The sequence below is a fragment of the Chanodichthys erythropterus genome, chromosome 12 (genome assembly GCF_024489055.1).
Source record: "Chanodichthys erythropterus isolate Z2021 chromosome 12, ASM2448905v1, whole genome shotgun sequence".
NCBI lineage: Eukaryota > Metazoa > Chordata > Actinopteri > Cypriniformes > Xenocyprididae > Chanodichthys > Chanodichthys erythropterus.
The window spans coordinates 55,680,246-55,702,854 of NC_090232.1; the positions used below are offsets into that span (position 1 = coordinate 55,680,246).

A 22,609-nucleotide genomic window follows, 5' to 3' on the forward strand; every position below is an offset into this window, starting at 1 on the left:
AAAGTCATGTAAAATAATAAAATCTTTTATACATTTTCTGAATATATATATTTTTTTCTAGTTATGCAAGTTCTAAAATATTTCAGAATTTATTTTAAAATCCTTTTCCAGTAAATCATAAACATGAAACGTGAAATACAACATAAAATCTCATTTAAAATATTTAAATACCTATAAGTATTTTATTTTATTTTACTTTTTTTTTTGCTTTAAAAAATGTCTGTTTCATTTAATAAAAATATAAATTGCCATAATTCATTTTTGTGTATATATAAATCCCAAATTAAGGTAGATAGATAAAATAATACAAAGGAATAATATTTAGAGAAAAAGCTCTTAATATTCTAGTTTCATTTAATAAATACGTAAATTGCCATAGTAGTTCAGTTTTTTGTATAGAAAAACGAGAACACCTGATACATGTATTTTTTTATTTGTTTGATTTTTACAGACATGAACACACACAACTCATAACATTTGCTAGTTTTTTTCCCCCAGAGGAAATAAGCTCAATAAGACGTTGGCCTGGTTCACATGCATCAGTCATGCAGAATCATCAGTCACATGATCTCTCTCCGTGTCTGAGGTTAGTCAGTGTGTGGTGTTTCCGCGTCCCAGGCGTCGTCGGCCGTCCTGATGAAGTGCAGCAGCGTGAGGTCGTACAGCACCTGGTGTCCGTTGTTCCAGGTGTACAGCGCCCTCGTGCGCGGGTTGTAGTCCAGCATGGAGATGTGCGAGTACTGGTTATGGAAGGCGATGTCCGTGTACTCGTACGACGCCGTGGCCGTGTGGAAGGTGTAGTGGACTTTAGCGCCGGCCAGGTGCGAGTTGGTGACATATAGCGTGCCGCAGATCAGGAAGGACTCGCCGGCGCTGCGCTTGGGGAAGCCCGTGTCCCAGGAGCGCTCCACCTCCAGGGTCTCGGGATGGAGGCGGCTGAGCACCATGTTCCCACCGTGGGCGATAGAGGTGTAGACGGCCCACAGGCCCATCTCGTCGGCCATGAGGTCGATGTCGGATGAGCCGCCCCACGAGTACGGGAAGGTGTTGTTGAATCCGGCGTGATGGAGCGACCGCTGCTGCTGCACGCCGCCGGACGCCAGGTGATAGCGGACCAACACGTTACTGTGGTGTTTGTTGTAGTACAGAGAGCCGTTATACACCACGTGACCCGTACCTGAGAGACACACACACACACACACACCTCACTGAAGGAGTTACAGCATAAAACAGATTTCATCTCATAGATCAGGACTTTTATTCGCAAGACAGACAGTTCAGTGTGGAGTACCTCAAGGCTCAGTACTGGGACCACTGCTGTTCACTGTACATGAATAAAGGTGACTTTAGATAGATAGATAGATAGATAGATAGATAGATAGATAGATAGATAGATGATAGATAGATAGATAGATGATAGATAGATAGATAGATAGATAGATAGATAGATAGATAGATAGATGATAGATAGATAGATAGATAGATAGATAGATAGATAGATAGATAGATAGATAGATTCCTTCATACCTGCCCACGGGTGAGGAAGATGATGGACGATAAAGTTCTGTCCACTAGCGAAGTCACCGAGCGACTGATACTCCACCAGACGCCTGCCCTTCAAATACCCATCCATCACCCACACCTACACACACACACACACACACACACACACACACACACACAAGGGTGTGGCCTTTAAAATAAGCTATAATAAAAATCAAGATCTTTCTTCGTGAATATGAAGAACCAGAATTCTTACAACTTTGGAAAACCTGGATTTATGAGGAAACCTCATTTTAAAAGTGTTTCTAGACATGTGTGTATGATCAGATCTTTTACATACACGATTGTCTGAGCTGTCAATCACAGTGTCCATCATCCATGATCCGAAGCGTGAGCCTGAAGATCTGACGGTGAGCGGAGCGCTGATACCCGTCAGCCTGCCACAACCTGACAACACACACACACACACACACTGTAACAGTGGAGCAGGGTCATGGGTTCGATTCCCAGGTGAACTAATGTAAGCTGCTTCAGATGTAAGCGTGTGTCGAGTGCTCAAGCGTTCAGCAGATACCCAGCTGGCTGGAGCAGGTGTGCAGGTGCTGCTGCAGGACTGACGCGCGCTGCTGCAGACGCTGATAGTGACGGAGAGTGAAGTGTTCCTGCAGGACGGACAGAGAGTGCTTGAGCTTCTCCAGCTCCTCCTTCAGAGACTCCAGCTGCCCCGCATCCGTCCGCAACCGGCCCAGCAGCGCCCGCAGGGGGCGACACTGAGACACGCTCCAGCGCAGCTCCTGTGGAGATTACAAATGCATCAATATCGAATCTAGACGTGTGCCGATATGCGATATATCACGATAATGAATATGCACGATATTGTTATCATGGGCACTTCAAAATACCGTAAATAATAATTTATTATAAAAATTGTTATAATGCATTAAAGAAAACTTTCCCCATCAACCGTATCAAATGCACAACACCGCTGTGTCAAAGAGATGCACGCTCACAATCCCAACATGCTCGAGAAGCACATGTCGGAACGAGTGAAGGAGACGCGCTGAATGAAAGTTCACTCTCTGACAGCAGATGGAACAGCAGAAATGCAGCGGTTACCCCGGAAACCGCAATCTTAGTTAATGCATTAAATAATGAGACCTTATTGTAAAGTGTTTCCTGTTGTTGTTCTTTATAGCCTAATTCTTTTGCACTTTAAACTGTTTGAAAATTGTACTTTATATATTTGTGTATTATTGTATTTAAACATTCAGAGTTATTTTTGTTATTAACACTTTTTTTGCAACTTATTTCAATACCGTGATAAAAGCTTCAGCAATTAATCGCAACATGAAAATTTGATACCGTCACATGCCTAATTGAATCTAATCAAATCTGTGCGTCACCACATGTTCAAAAGTGATGTTTGTCTTTAAATCTAATGATGTTTGTGCGGGGGTTGGTTTAGGGGTCAGAGGTCGAGTGTGTGTCACCTGCAGGCTCTTGGTGGTCACGCTGCGAGGATCGTCATGGGCTGTTTTTAATCTGGTCTCCAGCGCGTCCAGCAGCGTCTCCGAGTCTCTCAGCTGCTGAAGGTCTTGAGCCGTGCGCTGGTTCAGGAGCTCCATGGTCTGAGAGACGTTCAGCACCTGCCACACACACACACACACACACAGATGAGGTGACGCGTGTCAGTGTGTGTGACGCTCTGAACCCTGTCTGATCCTCACGTGATCGGAGAGCTGCTGCAGACGGCAGTGTCGAGGGTCTCCGCCGCAGGCGCCCTGAGCGGGAGTCATGATGGAGCAGACGCACTTGCCCCGCACCGAGCCGTACACCTGCCAGCCCTCGTCCTCGCCGGGATACAACACCTGACGGGGCCAGAGAACAACACACAACCAGTGTCACTTCTTCAGCCTCGGGTCAACAGCTCTATCCCACAGCATCAAAACACCACAGAGCAGCACTGCAAATGGTCAAGTATTTGCGCTACTGGGTTTATAATTACAACAATACATTAAAATAATGATAAATAAGGACAAGTGTCAGTTTAACCCTTAATGGGGCCTTGTGTTCAATTTGACCTCGCTGACAGTTTCCTTCGTTTTTAAAGTGTTCCCTTCATCTCAGATGAAATGAGACTTTTGCTAAATAATCCATCTAAACATGCACACAAAATCTGGGCTTGATTTGGTTGTTCTAAAGGTGTAAAAAAAAGAAATCACTGATTTAGTCCTTCGGGGTCAGATAGACCCCATATTGACAATGAATGGGAAAATTATTTTTTTTTCTTTTCATTTCATTTGTCAAAAAAAAAAATTCCAGAATAATGTTCTACATTTAAATAAAGGTCTGGTCCTAGACCATAAACACAAAGTGGAACGAACTTTCTATCTCATACACACACACACATAAACACAAACATACAGTCTCTATTGACCTCTATTGGATATTTGTGGTCATTGCACTTTCTTTACTATAACTATAATTCCTGAAGTTTTTCCACTAACCTCTAGATGGTAGTATTCTATCCCTAACACAAAGATCAATGTCCAAATACAATTTAGATTTAACTAAGTTCATCATTAAAGTGATTTTTTCACTGATTAATTAAAAATAAATTTTTCATAAGCCAATTTATGATATGGTTAAATAATTGTGCAGTAAATAGGTAAAAAAAATACAAAATATCCACAAAAACACAGCATAAATGCATAGATGAGAAGTAAATAATAATAATAATATATAGTTTATCATATAAAAAAATGTTTCCTTATACAATCGACTCTGCTCAGAGTACATATGGTCTCTGTCTATATAGTGTTAAAGTAACACTGAAGCAGAGTTAAAGTTAATGAGATAATTAAGTGATTACTTAAGTGATGATTGAGCATTATTGATGAACAACTGCTGTTAACAAGCAGAGAATCACAAGAACTACAGCTGACTTCAGCCACAGCCTAAGATGATCTCAACTGAAGATAAAAGACATTAAATCTCCTATGATCTGATTAAACATCTCCACAAACAGCATATTACCTCATTAACCTTTCCTCTGCTTCAGTGTTATTTTAACTCTATGTAGAGAGGGACCATCTGTACTCTGAGCAGAGCTGATTTAACTCTGGGGATTTTACTGTGTACTGCTGAATTAATGACAACGGAAGCCTTGTGCATTCAAGTCACTCTTCTCTTATGTAAACATAAGGTGGATAAAAGAGAAAAGATTCACTTTCTAATGCTTAAAAAACATCTTAAACCGGCCTCAGCTGGTTTTGATAGTCTTACTGACTAGGAGACCATCTTAAACCAGCAATAACCAGCAAACCAGCTTGTATTAAGATGTGTTTTGGTCGATCAGATGACAAGTGGATGAGGGAGACACATACTCATGTCCACATTGAGCTTGGTACGTTTTTCATCTTCAAACTAAACTTGGGTCTGACAAAGTTTAAATCCCGTCTGGCTAGAGAGGTCAGTAGGAGGGTAGGGGGTCTTTTAGTGGCTGTCCGAACACATTTGACCACATGTTGTCCAGTTGAATGTGTTTTCAAATACCTCTGAAAGTGGTCTAAAGTGGACAAACTCAAAACATTTTACTCTCCGTTTACACCTGTATTTAGTGTCGTCCACTTGTGATTCAATCGACCAAAACACCAGGTGTGAACAGAGCCCTAGACGGGTTCAGCAGGTGAATCAGGTGCCCTGAAGTTTCAGAGATCAAATGAGAAGCACTTGTGAAAAATAACACCACTTGTGTACAAAACACACACACACACACACACACACACACACACACACACACACACACACACACACACACACACGTACGTGCGCGCGCTCTCTGCTGGGCTCTTTAATTAGACGAGCCGTTTCCATCTGTTCTGATCCGGTTACTGCGAGTCTCCATGTGTGTGTCACAGCGGCGTATGAAACACAAACACACTCCCACACAGAGAGGACGAACATCACGCTGACACACACACACACTCCTCTGATGCTGTAGAGCGCCGCAGCGTTTGACCTTCACGAACCCTCTTCACACCATAATTCATTCAGGACGGTTAATCATGTTCAGATCTGTTTAAAGTTCAGAATCACTGTAGTTTAACTCCTGAAGAGAGAAAGAGTCTTCTGATTGATTCAACTGCACAACAACATCTGACTCAGCCAATCGTGTGAATTTGGGGCGGGGCTAATTGACTGACTGACCAGTGACGGACAGGGAAACCTGTCTGAAAACACTCATTATGAAGACTGCGCCCTCCAGAGGTTGCATTTGTCATCGAGGTTGTCTCATTTCAGAAAAGCAGCTTGTGTTTCGTTCTTATAATGTAATATATTGGCTTTCCTGCCTCGATGACGACCTCCTGAGGACTCAGACACAGAGAGGAACTGACACACCTTGCTTCTGGCTGTGCTGTAGCGTACGTCTGATATGCGCTGATTGGTGCAGAGTTTGTGTGTTCTGCTGCCTCTGATTGGCTGGCTGGTGCTGTGAGGTTTCCGTGGCGATGCCAGGCTCTGGCCAACGGTGAGTGGCAGATCTCCAGTTCTCAGAGGAAGTGTCACACTGTGTGTGTGGGAGTGTTTGTGTGTCAGCGAGTTTGTCTCTGTTCCCGGTTCAAAACTATACTTCATGTTTAAAGACCAACACACACACACACACACACACACACACTCAAGCTCTAAAAGACAGTAAAGCACAAACACGAAGACACAAATACAGTAATCTTTGTACATACGCTGATGATTTTCTCCGAGGTTCCGGGTCGTGCGAAGTGTTGATCGAGTCCCACCAGCGCCGGCAGCTTCTGGGACATCCAGTTAGTGATCATGATCATGGTGCTCAACACCGCACCGACCTTCAGCAGAGGAACGCTCATGTCCCGCCGATCGAACCCACGGGAATGACAGAGAATCCCGAATACGGTCCTGCTGTTAGTCCTGACGTCAAAGAAGAAAGTTTGTAAAAATCAGCAGTGGAGGCAAAAACGACAGGTGGATCCGGGACTCTCAAACTCTGACAGATTACAAATGAAATAAGATGAGTCGAGTCCAAACCACCGGATTCACTGCTGACCAGAACAGAACAACAGAACACGCCTCACCATACTGAACTGAGAGAGAGAGGGAGAGGGAGAGGGTGGAGACCGGGAGGGGATCTCCCACAATCATTCCTGTAATGAAAATAAATAACAAATAAATGAATTGCAGTGGTAGAATCTAAATCTGAGATGTGACCTGGACATGTTTCCTGATATGAATCCTTTCATGAATTGTGTGGGTTTATATTTACACAAAACACAGTTTATTATTGTTTCTATCAGATGAATCACACAGGCTGAGATGAGAGCTGATTGGTGTATGTAAATCACATGTCCTAAACCAGTGCGTTTATTAAGTAATAGTTTTATTTAAAAATCTCTCCTCAAAACATATTTATCAAAACGACAGTCAGAGAATCTCATCCATATTAAACACTAAAAACAAGCGGTCCAGACGTCCTCTCGACCCGCCGGATGGAGCTGCTGCGAGGTCTTTTCCCAGAATGCACCGCCAGTTTCACATAGCGCACATTACATCGTGTAAACAAGGTAAAATATGGCCTCATGTAGCACCAAGATTAAGAAACATTCAAACAAACAAATACAAAAATACATCAACATCTCTCAAACAACAGTACAACATTAATGTGAATCTCTGTGAGATCTGAACAGCCGAACACGAGAGCGTCTGGATGTGTGTAATCATGTCACATGATCTCCCTTCAAGCACGACTTCCTGTTATCAGACAAACGCAAGCACCTGAAGGACTGATGTATAAATATATACACTGTGAAAGTCTTTTCTCAACTAGCCGTTGAAGCAAACCTTCCCCACGCTGAAACCGAACTTTTGTTTCGAGCTCCCGAAATCTGTCACGGCCACGTCCACGAGTGGCAGAACTTCCGACTGCGGAGAGTCCACCTCCAGAACGGTCCGGTCCTGCCCCGAACGTGACTACATACAGAAAAAACACAGAGATTCAGGATTCACTGAGTAATTCACATGCATTGATTCAGGATTCACAGAGTCATCTATGTAAACTGATTCAGGGTTCAATAAGTGATTTATTTGAACTGATTCATGATTCACTGAGTCACTTATGCAAATTGATTCAGGATTCACTGAATCATTCCCATGAATTGATTCAGGATTCACAAAGGCATCTATGTAAACTGATTCAGGGTTCACTGAGTCATTTATATGGATTGACTCAGGATTCACTGAGTGATTTATGTGAACTGATTCAGGATTAACAGATTTGTTCACTTGAATTGATTCAGGATTCAATGAGTCATATATGTAAACTGATTCAGAGTTCACTGAGTCACTTATGCAAACTGATTCAGGATTCACTGAGTCATTCATATGGATTGATTCAGGATTCCCAGAGTCATCTATGTAAACTGATTCAGGGTTCAATAAGTGATTTGTTAGAACTGATTCATGATTCACTGAGTCACTTATGCAAATTGATTCAGTATTCACTGAATCATTCCCATGAATTGATTCAGGATTCACACAGTCATCTATGTAAACTGATTCAGGGTTCAATAAGTGATTTGTTTGAACTGATTCGGGATTCACTGAGTCACTTATGTAAACTGATTCATAATTCACTGAATCATTCCCATGAATTGATTCAGGATTCACACAGGCATCTATGTAAACTGATTCAGGGTTCACTGAGTCATTCATATGGATTGACTCAGGATTCACTGAGTGACTTATGTGAACTGATTCAGGATTAACAGATTTGTTCACTTGAATTGATTCAGGATTCAATGAGTCATATATGTAAACTGATTCAGAGTTCACTGAGTCACTTATGCAAACTGATCCAGGATTCACTGAGTCATTCATATGGATTGATTCAGGATTCACAGAGTCATCTATGTAAACTGATTCAGGGTTCAATAAGTGATTTGTTAGAACTGATTCATGATTCACTGAGTCACTTATGCAAATTGATTCAGGATTCACTGAATCATTCCCATGAATTGATTCAGGATTCACACAGTCATCTATGTAAACTGATTCAGGATTAACAGATTTGTTCACTTGAATTGATACAGGATTCACTGAGTCATCTATATAAACTGATTCAGGGTTCACTAAGAGATTTATATAAACTGATTCAGGATTCACTGAGTCACTTATGTAAACTGATTCAGGATTCACTGAGTCATTCATATGGATTGACTCAGGATTCACTGAGTCACTTATGTTAACTGATTCAGGATTCACTGAGTCACTTATGTTAACTGATTCAGGATTCACTGAGTCATTCATATGGATTGACTCAGGATTCACTGAGTTATTCATATGGATTGACTCATGATTCACTGAGTGACTTATGTGAATTGATTCAGGATTAACTGAGTCACTTATGTAAACTTGATTCAGGGTTCACTGAGTGATTTGTGTGAACTGATTCAGGATTTATTGAGTCACTTATGTGAACTGATTCAGGATTCACTGAGTCATTTATATGGATTGACTCAGGATTCACCGAGTGACTTATGTGAATTGATTCAGGATTAACTTAACTAAGTAAACTGATTCAGGGTTCAGAGAGATGTTAATATGGATTGGCTCAGGATTCACTGAGTCACATGTGAACTGATTCAGGATTCACTGAGTCATCTATGTAAACTGATTCAGGGTTCACTGAGTCACTAATGTAAACTTTTATATGGATTGACTCAGGATTCACTAAGTGACTTATGTGAATTGATTCAGGATTAACTGAGTCACTTATGTGAACTGATTCAGGATTCATTGAGTCATTCATATGGATTGACTCAGGATTCACTGAGTGACTTATGTGAATTGATTAACTGATTTGTTCACTTGAATTGATTCAGGATTCACTGAGTCATCTATGTAAACTGATTCAGGATTCACTGAATCACTTATGTAAACTGATTCAGGGTTCACTGAGTGATTTCTGTGAACTGATTCAGGATTCACTGAGTCACTTATGTAAACTGATTCAGGATTCACTGAGTCACTCATATGGGTTGATTCTGAGTCGTTCACAGTGAGACGAGGCGAGCGCGTACCTGACAGCCGTCGTGCGTGGGTTGGATGTAATGTGTGTTCTGCTGCGTCAACTCCTCTCCGTTGCTGCCTCTGAAGCGCAGTGCATATCTGTAGCTGAGCGAGGCGCTGTCGAGCCAGCCGGCTGAGTTCTGACACACGTATGTGAAGCTCTGGCGGGCCGTTGCGCTCAGGAGCTTCAGGAAACCCAGCTGCACTATATGAATGGGGTTTCCATCCACATCAACATACGAAAACTATAAGACAGAGAGACAGAATGTGAATGAGAGGACAGAGGCTAAAGATAACACAATAATGACAGCAATGAATGACCTGTGAGCCCTTCTTGAACTGGCTGAACCAGGTTCCTGGTTTCTCTTTGCTCCACGAAGCCATTCTGACCTGTGACAATAAACATCATTCACACATCAGTTTCCTCTAATGTTTACATCATAACTTCATCCCAACACTGTTCATTTCCAGGTGTAGTGTGACTGAAGTTCTCACCGACTGTATGCTGCTGTGAGGCTGGAGACACGTTTCACCTCCTGCTGTGAAGTTACAGAACACCTTAAACGCATCTCGATGGCAACCCTGGTTGGGATCAATCCAGTAAACACCTGAGGTCGAAGGTCATACAGAGAAAACAGAAATCAAACGTGAAAAAGTGAAAGTAGATATTCTCAAAAAATGAGATGAATGGATCTCTGTACCGTCGGGATACTCGGGGTGGCACATCCAGAGCTCTTTGCAGGTGCGGGCAGGACTGTGGTAGGTGCCCAGCGGAGTTCTGAGTCCCTCCACGTCCGTCCTCATGGACGCCAGAGACGCAAACACCTCCTCCATGTCCTTCTCCTCTGCCTGAGCCTCCTCGTCCTGCATCTGTCCGCCCTCCACGGCCGCTCCGTCCACTTCCGAATGTCTCCTCCTCTTCCCGCGGCCATCCAGTGCTGGAGGAGCGACCATTCCCACTGCAGGAGAGCCCTGGACAGAGACGTTTTGTTCAAACACTTGTTCTGTTCCATTTGTTAGTCTAAAAATGTGTTCATCGGTGACTGTAGACTTACTGGGGGTCCGGGAGGTCCAGCAGGACCAGTATCTCCTCTGGGTCCAATAGGGCCCTTAAATAAACACATGGGTTATTCAGTATCCTCTGGTGTTCATGAGCTCACAGACTGATTTCCAGACCCTTCACCCTCTCTGATCCTCTGTGGTGGAATGAGCTCAATGACAAATTCTAAGTTCCTCTATTGTAAGTTGCTTTGAATAAAAGCATCTGCTAAATGCATAAATGTAAATGGGAACACATGACGGAGAACTCAGGTGCAGGCTAATACATGTGATCTCAAATGATCAGTGACAAGTCTCGTTGTGTGTGTCACCTGGTTTCCTTTAGATCCTTTTTGTCCCATGGATCCCTGAAACACAGCGATACATACAGAAGCTGTGACACCAGAACAAACCCAAACTGAACTGAAGATTAAAGTGTCGTGAGACTCACAGACAGTCCCGGTGGTCCTGGTGGTCCATTGAGTCCTGGAGGTCCAACTGGACCCTGTCAGCAGAGACACAGTTAAATCATCTTCTATAAGAGTTTGTGTATATGTCTATGTATATTAGTTTGTGCATTCACCTCCTCTCCTTTGGCTCCCTGCGGTCCCTGGTTCCCCGGCAGTCCTCGATCACCTTTCTCTCCGAACTCACCCGGCGGTCCGATCAAACCAATCAGACCGCCATGACCCTGAATCACACACAGACACACACAGATATAGTCATGTGTATTTCCAGTGTGTGTTTGTGTATGAGATGACGTACCTTTTCTCCTTTCTTGCCTGGATCTCCCTTCAGTCCTGCCAGTCCAGCGGGTCCCTGCACACGTGTGAGGAGATCATCAGTCTGACATCATATTACTAATCAGAGCATGAGGAGTGGTTATTAAAGCGTTACCATCGGCCCCGGGGGTCCCGATTGACCTGGGGGTCCGTTCAGCCCTTGTTCTCCCTACAGCAGAGAGAGAATGTGATGTTCACCTTTATTACAACAACATTCACAAGTATCTGACAGGAGATGACAGCTCCAGGCCAGCAGGGGGCAGTGTCAGATTCAGCTGAGCACATGATTTCACTCTTGAGTTTTACATTTGGATCTTTTTATCGTGTGTTCGGATCTGTGTGACACGAATTCATTCGGATCGACCTTAAGAGAGAAGTTTTTTCCAGGTGTTTTTGTAAAAGTGTCGTAAAAGTCAAGTAGTAAGAGATTTGTTTCTGTATTGTTATGTATATCTGAATGTAATGGTTTATCAGAAAAGTAAAAATGTAAGATGGGGACTTTTGATTGGGTGTTGAGTTGTGGGCGTGGAACTGAAGTCAAATCAAGTCGACTTCAAGTCAAGTCGGCACTGAAGTCAAGTCGAAGTGTATGCAGATGAGCGTGAGTTTGCAGGGGCGGGGCTTATTCACACTAAATGACTGGAGAATCCTGCATACGTCACCAGAGAGAAGACTGATGCTTCACTGGAACATCCAGTTATGACATTTTGATGAACATTATGAGGTCCGAAATTTTTTTTTTAAATAACATGCATTTAGAAAATAGTTATTTTAAGCCAACTTTAAGGATATTAATAGATTATAAGGCTAGTTATAAACTCAGATTCTACTTATATGTTCCTCATATTACTGTTGTGCAGAGTCACATGGGTTTGAGTAGAGAAAGTTTAATCTGTATCTGAAAAAAAACATTAACAAATGGAGGAACGGAGCTCACCGCTGGTCCAGGGATTCCTGGAAGCCCCTGAGGTCCGGCCTTCCCCGGGTTCCCCTGACCGCCCACCGGCCCTGGCTTTCCCATGATGCCCTCGTATCCCGGAGCTCCCTGAACACAGACAGAGATCCAGTGTCAGCAATTCAAGTGAACGAGAAGGACAACAACACGATGATTAGTTCCTAGAACATCCTCTCAGATCTCATTCAGGAGTTTAGAGGAAGTGTTTGTTTCAGTTTGGCGTGTCACTGTTTTCTCACCACTGGATATTGGACCAATGAGATCTCACTGTGGGCGGGACTTAGTCAGCGTGACAGAAGCTGTGAATGAAGCCAGTGATTTATCATTGGTGTGTCTGTGTTATCGAATGATTATATCACCTTGTCTCCTTTCAGGCCCGGCCGCCCCTCTTTCCCAGCAGCACCCAAGTGACCCTAAACGAAGAAACACACTCATATAATCACACAAAGCTCCACAAGTACACACACAGTTGAATCATGTAGTTCTTGAGCTGGTTTATCACAAACACACTCTCACCCTGCGTCCAGGTCTTCCTGGAGGTCCTGGTTCTCCAGAGGGTCCCGGAGGGCCCTAATGACCAGAGTACCGAGTTGAAACTTGAGTTATTATCATTAACTAAAACTTGTTTGACATAAATATAGAACAGACTTACAGATTTCCCTGGATCTCCGTTGTCTCCTTTAGATCCAGGACTGCCGTCGATCCCCTGAGAGGACAGACGAGATGTTTCATCATCACTGATCACAGCGTCTTTGACTGATGTCACTAAAGATACTCACGTTAACACCCGGCTCTCCAGGAGCGCCCAAATCTCCAGGAAAACCAATAGGACCCTGTGGAGAAACACAAATTCCTCAGAATTCACTGCAAAAATGAGTATCTTACTCAGTGTTTGTGTCCCCATGAAATCAAAATGGACAGTTCTTATTCTTTTATGGAATATTGCAGAGTTTATTATAAATGATTTATCTGTGCACATCATTATTGTTTTAAATTCATGTTCTTGGTAATCTTGAATCAGAATATCTTCTCCTTCTTCTTGCAGCTTCTCTTCTCTGATGATGAGGGCGGGGCAACCTGTCACTCACATGAGATCCACCAATAGCAAACCACAACCATCCAATCAATTCCCCACAGACAGAATCAAGCCCCGCCCTACATTTATTCTCGTTTGAGAAGCATTTCACTCAGATTTACAACACAATAGAGAAGAAAAGATGAGTACAAGTTCACTGAATTAAGTTTATTTACTAGCAGATATTTGTTCTTGTTTTAATCATAAACTCCCTTAATTTTGAGTTTGTCTCCTTTAAGACTTCATATCTTCAATCATTTTGCTTCTCCAGTAAATGTATCTTAATTTAAAAATGTTAAGATATTTGAGCTGGAAAATGAGAGAAAAACACTGAGGAAGAACACACAAACACACACTGACCGCATTCCCTTTCGCTCCGTCTTCTCCAGGCGCTCCTCTGGCTCCCGGTGAACCTGCCGCTCCGGGTAATCCCGTGTCTCCTTTCTCTCCCTGCTCGCCCTTCTCTCCCTGACAACACACACACAAGTGTTACTGCGGCGATAAAGGAAGTGATGCGCCTCACACAGGATATTCAGAGGAGGAGAAATGGACTCACTGCGCTGCCCGGAACACCAACAGCTCCAGGATCACCTGACTCGCCATCTTCACCCTGCCAATAATCATCATCAGCAGCAGCTCATATTTAACATGCCGAACATCAGCAGTAGCGTCTGGATGATGACGTACCTTCTCGCCCACTCCACCAGGCTGACCACGGACTCCAGGACGACCAGGAGGACCCTGAGACACACAAGAGCTGTAGATCAGCGATTCACAGACGTTTTTCAGCTGAACCTCTTTGATACTGACCTGAATTCCCCCTGAGATTCAATCATTTAACAACACATTCACATGCTCAAGATCCTCTGATGTCAGTTAATGGTCACATCTTTTTTATAAGGGTTTTAGTTTGATTATTTTGATTTGTGATTTCATTAATGTTAGTAAATATTTTATTAGGGGTCAAGCCCTGAAGTTAGTTTTCTTATTATTCTTCCGCTCTTGAGTCTATGGCAGCCCATAGAACTGTACAGTAAAAATTTATGAAATTTGGCACACAGATAGAGGACAGTCTGATATATTACCATAGCAAATTTGGAGTCTCTACCTCAAACCCTCTAGCGCCACGAACAGTTCAAAGATTCACTCATGTTTATGCTCATAACTTTTGATGCGTCAAATGAAGTCAAAAAGTTAGAAACAAAATTCTTTCCTCTGATTCCATCGCTCATGCTGTTTCGAATCCCCCATAACATCATTTCCTTCATGAAAATTTTTCAGCAATTTTGAATTTTCCGAAAAACATACTTTTTCAAACTTTTTCGAACTCTTACAGCATTTTCCATTTTGCACGAAATTTGGTATGTAGTATCTACTCAGACTCCAGGCAAAAGGTTAAAAGATTTTTGATCGGCTAATCTGTTCTCGTACAGCGAGTCAATGAATTTGACGGCAAACACGCAAAATTGGTTTTGATGCTTTGATCTTTACAATGATTTGGTGTATCGACACTAAACTTGGTATATGTCATTACAGGCATAACTTGGGTTTACATGTACAATATCATCACAGCGCCACCTACTGGTGCCGAGAAATGGCTATTTTTGCTTAGAAATTACTTTTGAATGCCTTGTCCTAAGATCATGAGGATGGTCTCCTTAGATTCCTTGAGGCATGCTGAGTTGAACGATATCCAATTTTCTTTGGTACACCATTTTGTGTGTCAGCTATTTTGAATTTTGTCATAACATGCTGTGTTTTACGAAAGCATGAATGTATTGTTAGAAAACTCGGTATGATTCATCGAGGCCATGTTCTGAGAGAACCTGTAAAGTTTTAGTGGTCAAGAGATATAATGAAATTTATGAAAATGTTTATAACATATGAAAATGTCATTTAACTTACATCATTAGATTTATTGGCTTATGCCGAGTCCTAAGATAACAAATTTGCCATATTCTACCAAACTTACTGTCCGCCATATTGAATTTTATTCAAAACCTACTTTTTCAAACTCCTTGTTCAATTTGTACAGAATTTGGTATGTAGCATCTACAGACACTCATGACAAAAAGTTAAAGATTTTTGATAGACCCAATCATTGCTTTATTTCGCGACAACAAATTTGACTGCGAGCACACCAAAATGGATATGCGGCTGTATCTTTGCAAAAGTTTTGTGCATTGACACGAAACTTGGTACATGTCATCACAGGCATGACTTGAGGGTGCATGTAGTGTTCATAGCGCCACCTACTGCTCAGAAGTTATAAACCATGTTATTATGTTATGAGTGCTTTAACTGATGTAAATTAAACAGCTTTATCCTAACCTCATGATCACAGATGTCCACAAATATATCATTATCTGCCCTTATTCGGCTTGACCCTGTAATTGCTGCTGGAAGCTATATTTTTAATTGATTTTATTTTAAATTCCCTTATTATATTGTACATTTTTATGATTTGATTAGTTATCAGCTTTTTTTATAAAATAATCAGGTTCAGAAAGTGAAGGTGTGTGTGTGTACCTGTCCACCAGAGGGTCCTTGAGCTCCTCTGGGCCCGAACTGACCAGGAGGACCCTGGAAACACACACACACACACACACTGAATCACATTACATAGAGATCAATAAACATGATCATAAATGACAGATGAATCGATGTGCTCACCAGCAGACCAGAGTTCCCGCTCTCTCCTTTCTCTCCGGGAGGACCGGGCATTCCCTACTCACACACACACACACACACACTGTATTATAAGATTATCTCATGATGTTTCATTGAAATGGAGCAGGGATGGTTGATGATCAGGTACCTGCAGCCCCACAGGGCCCCTGGAGCCCTTGAATCCTCTCTGGCCCTCATCTCCCTTCTGTCCATACATGCCCTGCTGTCCTGGAGGACCGGTCTCGCCATCCACACCCTGACACACACACATACACACACTCAATCACACACACACACTCACTGAACACATCGATGGCGTTCCTCCTCAAACACACTCACCGGTGCTCCCGGCTGACCCTCGGGCCCCTGAGTGCCGGCTGGACCTGCGGGTCCCTGAGAGCAGAACAGAGCTGGTCATTGGTAGCAGTGTGACACGTGTGTTTGTGTGTGTGTTTCAGTATTTCAGTCACTCACTGATTCTCCTTTGTCTCCTTTACTGCCTTTCTGTCCTGGAGCTCCTGTTTCCCCCTGACAAACACACAAACACACACAAAAGTTAAACCATCAAGCAATGATTAATTCTAGATTTCAAAACAGTAAGCACTGAAAACACTATCAGCTTCATCACTATCATCACTAGTACTAGTTGATAAACAACACAACAAAAAATGCATTACAGTTGACAAATATCATCTCTACTAATCACACAAGAACATATGCCCTCATCACCTTATCTCCATCCTCTCCCGGGGGTCCTGGAGGGCCAGCGGCTCCTGGTAATCCCACCGGCCCCTGCTCTCCATCCTGTCCCGCGGGTCCGATCAGACCCTTCTCTCCCTGTACACAAATACACAGTTACACACACACACACCTGTCACTGGCTGTGATTAATCATCATGTGAGTGTGTGGGGGCGTGTCTTACTGGCTCTCCCTTCTCTCCCATTGGTCCAGACCCACCGATGGTTCCAGGTCGACCAGGCTGACCAATGGCACCAGCTAGTCCAGGGGGGCCCCGTTCACCAGTGGGCCCCTGGGAAGAAATATATATTTGTGAATTAATATGTTAATTTACTTTCTACATACATATAACAGAGTGTGAAAACAGTCATCTCCAAAAATAAAATAATAAGAAATGATGTATTTGCATAAAGAAAATGAAGACATTTTAGGGTGAAATGTGTCCTCGACGTGTTTTGTGGGATTACTGGATGAGATCACTTACAGCAGGTCCAGGGGGCCCGATTGGCCCCGCCCCTCCCTTTAATCCAACTGGCCCCTAAACAAGAGAACACAGATCACTTGACAACAATCAGAAGCAGTCGGATGTATAACAACATAAAGATTCTCTTTCAACAATCATAAAACAGCCGGACACAGTATTCAACATGTTACCATGGCACCCGGCGCTCCACGACTACCGCGGAAACCCTTCAGACCTGCTGGACCGTTCTTGCCTGAAGTACCTGGACCTCCGGGGTCGCCCTGATGACCAAACACATGTGATGATGATCAAAATAAAAGTACAACACCAGAAAATAAAAGACAGAAGGAAGTGCTATCATTGACAAGGATGATTTTCTTACCTTTGCACCCTCCTTCCCAGCGGCTCCAGGTAAACCTTGCTCTCCAGCAGGTCCTGCGGAGCCCGGGTGTCCTCTCTCTCCCATCGGTCCAGTTTCTCCTGTATTACCCTAGAAACAAAGTCACAGAAAAACAGCTGTGTTAGTTTAAATATATATAATTTATATATATATATATATATATATATATATATATATATATATATATATATATATATATATATATATATATATATATATATATATAACTAAATCTGGCCTCACTTCTTTAAGTCTTTTCTCATGAATCGATTGAATAGAAAGAGTCATGTGAATCATTACAGTACAGTAAAATACACTTCAAAGATACTGGAGTCTGGCATAAAGGAGGATCCACCCAGTTATGAAGGATTCTTAAAAGATCCCTGAAGCGATGGACTCACCTGAGGCCCAACAACACCAGATGGTCCTGGAGGACCCGTCTTGCCTTGGAAACCCTGTCGGGAACCAAAACGTCAAACACCAGATGAACAACAGACCATCAACATTGAAAATCAGTTCCAATTCTGGAATCAGATCCTTAAGGTTAGGAATCAGATATTTGTTATAAAATATTGATTCCTGTGTGCACATTTTAATGTGGTTTTAAACCATTCAAGCGCAAGAAGAGGTGAAAGAGAACTCAATTTGGCACTCGAGCGCTGTTTTCTGTGCTGGGCATATCCAGAGCATGCACACAAAAAGCTAACTCTCATATAGCACACGAATACTGCATCGAGTTCTCTTTTGAATCTTCTTGCACTTGAACAGATGTCAAAATACCCTTGTAAACTCAGTCAGATTTGTCCTAAGTAAACATAAACAGTTGAGAAAGAAAACAGTATACTGGATCCTGCTTTAGGTCTTAAAGTGACAGCAGCCTAATAAACCTGCTGCCGTCTGTGTCATTACTGTTAATCAAAGAACAAAAGACAATCCCTCACTGCTCTTGACTGAATACTGTTGCAACTTTAACAAAGATTAATCTATTTTGTTTATAAAAAGAAAACTATGCAGTGTTATTTTACATTTGATTTCAATTTCTGAACTTTGTTCAGTTGTATTTATTTGTGTTATTACTAATTTGCTTATTTGTTCTTACTGACTGTATACTTGTCTTTAATCATGTTTGAAGTTTATATTAGTCTAGTTTATTAGTTGTTCTTTAGGCTGTTGATGTTTATGGTATTCAGCTACAACAAAATGTTTTGCAAAAAGACATAATAAATACGTTTGATATCTAAACGTTTGATCTTTTTTTTTTACCCTATTGGAATCGAAACTGGTAATCGATAAGAATTCAACAATTCAAACAATACCCAGCCCAAATCAAAATAGTCCACAAACATAAATCACACACAAATAGCAAACAGTCACGTACATTTTCATTAACACATGAGTATTATGCTGATTTTTGCAAAACATTTAGTATTTGATCAGCTTAAATGAAAGATTATAGATCTCAGCTTCATTCAGCTGAAGTTTTTCTGGTTCAGTGGAACAAAATTTCATTTATCTTAATTTGTGTAGATTATCATGATGAACAACACATGTAAGAATCATAAACTTTTCACAAAGCATATTTCTGCAATGATCCAAGGGCCAATGGAAAAATCCATTTAGGATTTTTGTTGAGGGAACAAGGGTGATGCTAACTTATGGGTTGGTCTACAACAGGGATGTCCAACCCTGCTCCTGGAGAGCTACCATCCAGCAGATTTCAGCTCCAACCCCAATCAAACACACCTGCAGCAGCTAATCAAGGTGTTCAAGGTTGCTTGATAATTACAGACAGGTGTGTTGGAGCAGGGTCGGAACTGAAGTCTGCAGGACGGTAACTCTCCAGGACCAGGGTTGGACACCCCTGGTCTACAAAAATACATACATCATCACTTCTATAGATTCCACAAGCCTGTGTGCAGACTCACCGGCTCCCCCCGCTGTCCTGGATGACCCGGGAGACCATCCTTCCCAGCAGGCCCCTGCAAACAGCAAAGTGTTGAGAATTCTGTCTGTGTTGTATTATCATATGACGTGAAGATGAGGGTCACTCACATTGGGTCCTTTGGGGCCCATCTCACCTAAACGCCCCTGAGGTCCTTGTGGTCCCTGCGGTATTTGAGCACATGCATTAATCAAAATAACACATTAACTCACATGATCAATGACACTTGTTTACTTACATTTGATAAGTCACACATAAGTCGCACAGTCTGGAATATTTATGATTCATTTTACATCAACTTTTTGAAATCATAACTGTGTATATTTTCTGGTTTCAGTCCAATGTGGACATTTGAACCCCCTGTATGTGTGTGACCCTCTCTTACTCTCTCTCCTGTGGGCCCTGGGGGGCCGTCATGTCCCGAAGACCCCTAGAACAGAGACGGGTCATCCCTTTACAGTCATTTCAACACAATAATATGAGCAGAGAGCTTCAGAATAGACTCATGATCATAATGAATGACAGTAACACAACTTCAGCTCATTCGTTGTATTATGTGTGTTGAAGAGCTGATATGACCTCTGACCTTGTCTCCTGATTTCCCAGTCGGTCCTCTCGCACCTCTCCCTCCTCTCGCACCCTGACAACACAAACACATATTGGTGATGTTGGATGTGACTCAAGTTGGACACTGATAATCATCATTGTTGACGGAGACACTTACGTTGGGTCCCCTCTGACCCGCGGCCCCTGCAGGACCTGGTGGACCCTGAGAAACACATTATACTCACATGAGTGCACATTTACATACTTATTTGTTTGCACACTTTAAGTGTCTTTATGACAGTTTGGCCCTTTGGTGTTGTGCAGTGATGTTTTCAGCGACCTTCTTCCCTTTTTCTCCTGGAACCCCAACAGGACCAGGAAAACCATCAGCACCCTGAGAAGAAACCACCACAGGACCAGCAGTTATTCTCCTACCCAAGTGAAATGTTCATCTATTCATCATCTGCTTGTGTTTCTTTCACCTTCAGGCCCTGACGTCCCGGGTAACCTGGTAAACCTGGAACACCCAGTTTTCCCTGAGAAGAGAGGCACATGAGGGATAAAATAAGAAGGAAAAGATGGAAGATTCTTTCTATTACAACTGATATTGTTGATGATGTCATAGCAGACTATGTCACCTTTTCTCCAGCGATGCCCGAGGGTCCGGCTTCACCCAAGGGGCCACTCTGCCCTTTGGGGCCCTCAGGACCATCCTCACCACGCATCCCTGGAGCCCCGGAGTCTCCCTGACAGACACAGATGGGGTAACAGCATATTTGAGTGTGTATGTGCGTGAGTTTGTGTGTTTCATTGGTGTGTTTGTGTTGTGTGTCATTACAGTGTCTCCTTTAGCACCCATTTCTCCTTTTGTTCCTGGGAAACCATCTTCACCCTGGACACAACACACATACATAACAATCCATCAGCATGTAATGAAAGGCATGAGTTCCCTCCATGTGTTCACTTCACATGCTTCAGAAACCTCTGAAAAACATCTGATCACATCTAGACGTGAACATGGTGGAGATGTTATGATGTCTCAAAATGTCTGGAAATGTGATATGTGAAGATGTGCTGAATTCTGGGGACATTATATTTGGACGTGAGGATTCTTTGAGTTGTGATGATGTTGGTGTTATGTCTCAAGATGTCTGGAGATTTAATATATGAAGATGTTCTGAAGTCTGGGAATGTCATGATATCTGGACATGTGATGATTCTTGCAGATGTGATGATGTTTGAGAAATTATAATGCCTCACAATGTCTGGAGATGAGATATCTCAAAATGTGCTGAAGTCTGTGGATGTTATGATATCTGGTCATGTGATGCTCATTGAAGGTGTGGTGATATTGCAATGTCTCTGTCTGGAAATGTGATATCTGAAGATCTTACAATAACTGGACATGTTATGATGTTATGATGTATCAATGTCTGGAGATGTGATACATGAAGATGTGCTGAAGTCTGGGGATGTTATGATATTTGGACATGTGATGATCATTGTAGATATGGTGATATGATGATACAAAATGTCTGAAAATGTGATATCTGAAGATGTTATGATAACTAGATATGTTATGATATTGGGGATGTTATGATTTCTCAATGTCTGGAAATGTGATACATCAAGATGTGCTGAAATCTGGGGATGGTTTGATATTTGGACGTGATGATTCTTGGAGATAAAATTATTAGTACGCCTCACAATGTCCGGAGATGTGATGATGTTGGAGATGTTATGATGCCTGGAAATGTGATATTTGAATATTTGATGGTCTTTGAGGTTATGAAATCTGGACATGTGATGATCACTGGAGATGTGATGATGTTGATGTTATGATGTCTCAAGATGCCTGGAGATGTAATATCTGAAGATGTTCTTAAATCTGTGGATGTTATGATATTTGGACATGTGATGATCATTGTAGATGTGATGATGTTGCTGATATTATGACGTCTCAATGTCTGGAAATTTGATAACTGAATATGTTATGATATCTGGACATGTTATGATATTTAAGATGTTATTTTCGGGACATGTGATGAACATTGGAGATGTGGTGATGTTATGATGTCTAGTATCTGAAGATGTTATGATTTCTGGACATGTAATATATGAAGATGTGCTGAAGTAAGGGTACATTCTGATATCTGTATATGTGATGATTCTTGGAGATGTGATGATGTTGATGTTATGATGTCTCAATATGTCTGGACATGTACTATCTGAAGATTTTCTTAAGTCTGCAGATGTTATTATATCTGGTCATGTGATGATCGTTGGAGATGTGGTGATATTACGATGTCTCACAATGTCTGGTAATGTGATACCTGTAGATGTTATGATAACTGGACATGTTAAGATACTGGGGATGTTATTATGTCTCATGATGTCTG

General features: G+C 42.1%; 2 protein-coding genes across 2 annotated transcripts in view; both read right to left on the reverse strand.

The window, feature by feature from the left end:
- Positions 1-477: 477 nt before the first annotated feature.
- On the reverse strand, positions 478-6,477 carry olfm2b (olfactomedin 2b). The gene is made up of 7 exons (XM_067403952.1): positions 6,246-6,477; positions 3,231-3,371; positions 2,994-3,149; positions 2,078-2,297; positions 1,844-1,950; positions 1,528-1,642; positions 478-1,177 (listed from the first exon to the last, which is right to left on the reverse strand). The coding sequence occupies exons 1-7, from the start codon at positions 6,384-6,386 to the stop codon at positions 588-590; spliced, it is 1,470 nt and encodes a 489-aa protein (XP_067260053.1). The 5' UTR covers positions 6,387-6,477; the 3' UTR covers positions 478-587.
- A 763-nt stretch (positions 6,478-7,240) lies between these two features.
- The window catches only part of col5a3b (collagen, type V, alpha 3b), a 36,414-nt gene continuing 21,045 nt past the window's right edge, over positions 7,241-22,609 (reverse strand). The window contains exons 27-65 of the mRNA XM_067404253.1: positions 21,049-21,102; positions 20,849-20,956; positions 20,693-20,746; positions 20,551-20,604; positions 20,389-20,433; positions 20,251-20,304; positions 20,050-20,094; positions 19,775-19,828; positions 19,648-19,701; positions 18,124-18,177; positions 17,705-17,812; positions 17,514-17,603; positions 17,344-17,397; positions 17,044-17,151; positions 16,850-16,957; positions 16,595-16,648; positions 16,460-16,513; positions 16,269-16,376; positions 16,124-16,177; positions 15,980-16,033; positions 14,138-14,191; positions 14,007-14,060; positions 13,811-13,918; positions 13,155-13,208; positions 13,028-13,081; positions 12,892-12,945; positions 12,735-12,788; positions 12,358-12,465; positions 11,536-11,589; positions 11,404-11,457; positions 11,222-11,329; positions 11,090-11,143; positions 10,971-11,006; positions 10,656-10,709; positions 10,302-10,572; positions 10,096-10,208; positions 9,922-9,990; positions 9,612-9,845; positions 7,241-7,503 (exon numbers count right to left, since the gene is read on the reverse strand). Of these exons, the coding sequence (XP_067260354.1) occupies positions 7,357-7,503; positions 9,612-9,845; positions 9,922-9,990; positions 10,096-10,208; positions 10,302-10,572; positions 10,656-10,709; positions 10,971-11,006; positions 11,090-11,143; positions 11,222-11,329; positions 11,404-11,457; positions 11,536-11,589; positions 12,358-12,465; positions 12,735-12,788; positions 12,892-12,945; positions 13,028-13,081; positions 13,155-13,208; positions 13,811-13,918; positions 14,007-14,060; positions 14,138-14,191; positions 15,980-16,033; positions 16,124-16,177; positions 16,269-16,376; positions 16,460-16,513; positions 16,595-16,648; positions 16,850-16,957; positions 17,044-17,151; positions 17,344-17,397; positions 17,514-17,603; positions 17,705-17,812; positions 18,124-18,177; positions 19,648-19,701; positions 19,775-19,828; positions 20,050-20,094; positions 20,251-20,304; positions 20,389-20,433; positions 20,551-20,604; positions 20,693-20,746; positions 20,849-20,956; positions 21,049-21,102 (3,102 nt within the window). The 3' untranslated portion in view covers positions 7,241-7,356. The remainder of the gene's footprint in view (positions 7,504-9,611; positions 9,846-9,921; positions 9,991-10,095; positions 10,209-10,301; positions 10,573-10,655; positions 10,710-10,970; positions 11,007-11,089; positions 11,144-11,221; positions 11,330-11,403; positions 11,458-11,535; positions 11,590-12,357; positions 12,466-12,734; positions 12,789-12,891; positions 12,946-13,027; positions 13,082-13,154; positions 13,209-13,810; positions 13,919-14,006; positions 14,061-14,137; positions 14,192-15,979; positions 16,034-16,123; positions 16,178-16,268; positions 16,377-16,459; positions 16,514-16,594; positions 16,649-16,849; positions 16,958-17,043; positions 17,152-17,343; positions 17,398-17,513; positions 17,604-17,704; positions 17,813-18,123; positions 18,178-19,647; positions 19,702-19,774; positions 19,829-20,049; positions 20,095-20,250; positions 20,305-20,388; positions 20,434-20,550; positions 20,605-20,692; positions 20,747-20,848; positions 20,957-21,048; positions 21,103-22,609) is intronic.

What these genes read in the sequence shown, in the direction of transcription:
- olfm2b (XM_067403952.1), bottom strand. Translation starts at nt 6,386, where the DNA reads ATGAGCGTTCCTCTGCTGAAGGTCGGTGCGGTGTTGAGCACCATGATC. An exon ending in CACCTGCTCCAGCCAGCTGG is followed by an intron (nt 1,951 to 2,077) that starts GTATCTGCTGAA and finishes GTGTGTTGTCAG; the next exon opens with GTTGTGGCAGGCTGACGGGT. An exon ending in TCTTCCTCACCCGTGGGCAG is followed by an intron (nt 1,178 to 1,527) that starts GTATGAAGGAAT and finishes TGTGTCTCTCAG; the next exon opens with GTACGGGTCACGTGGTGTAT.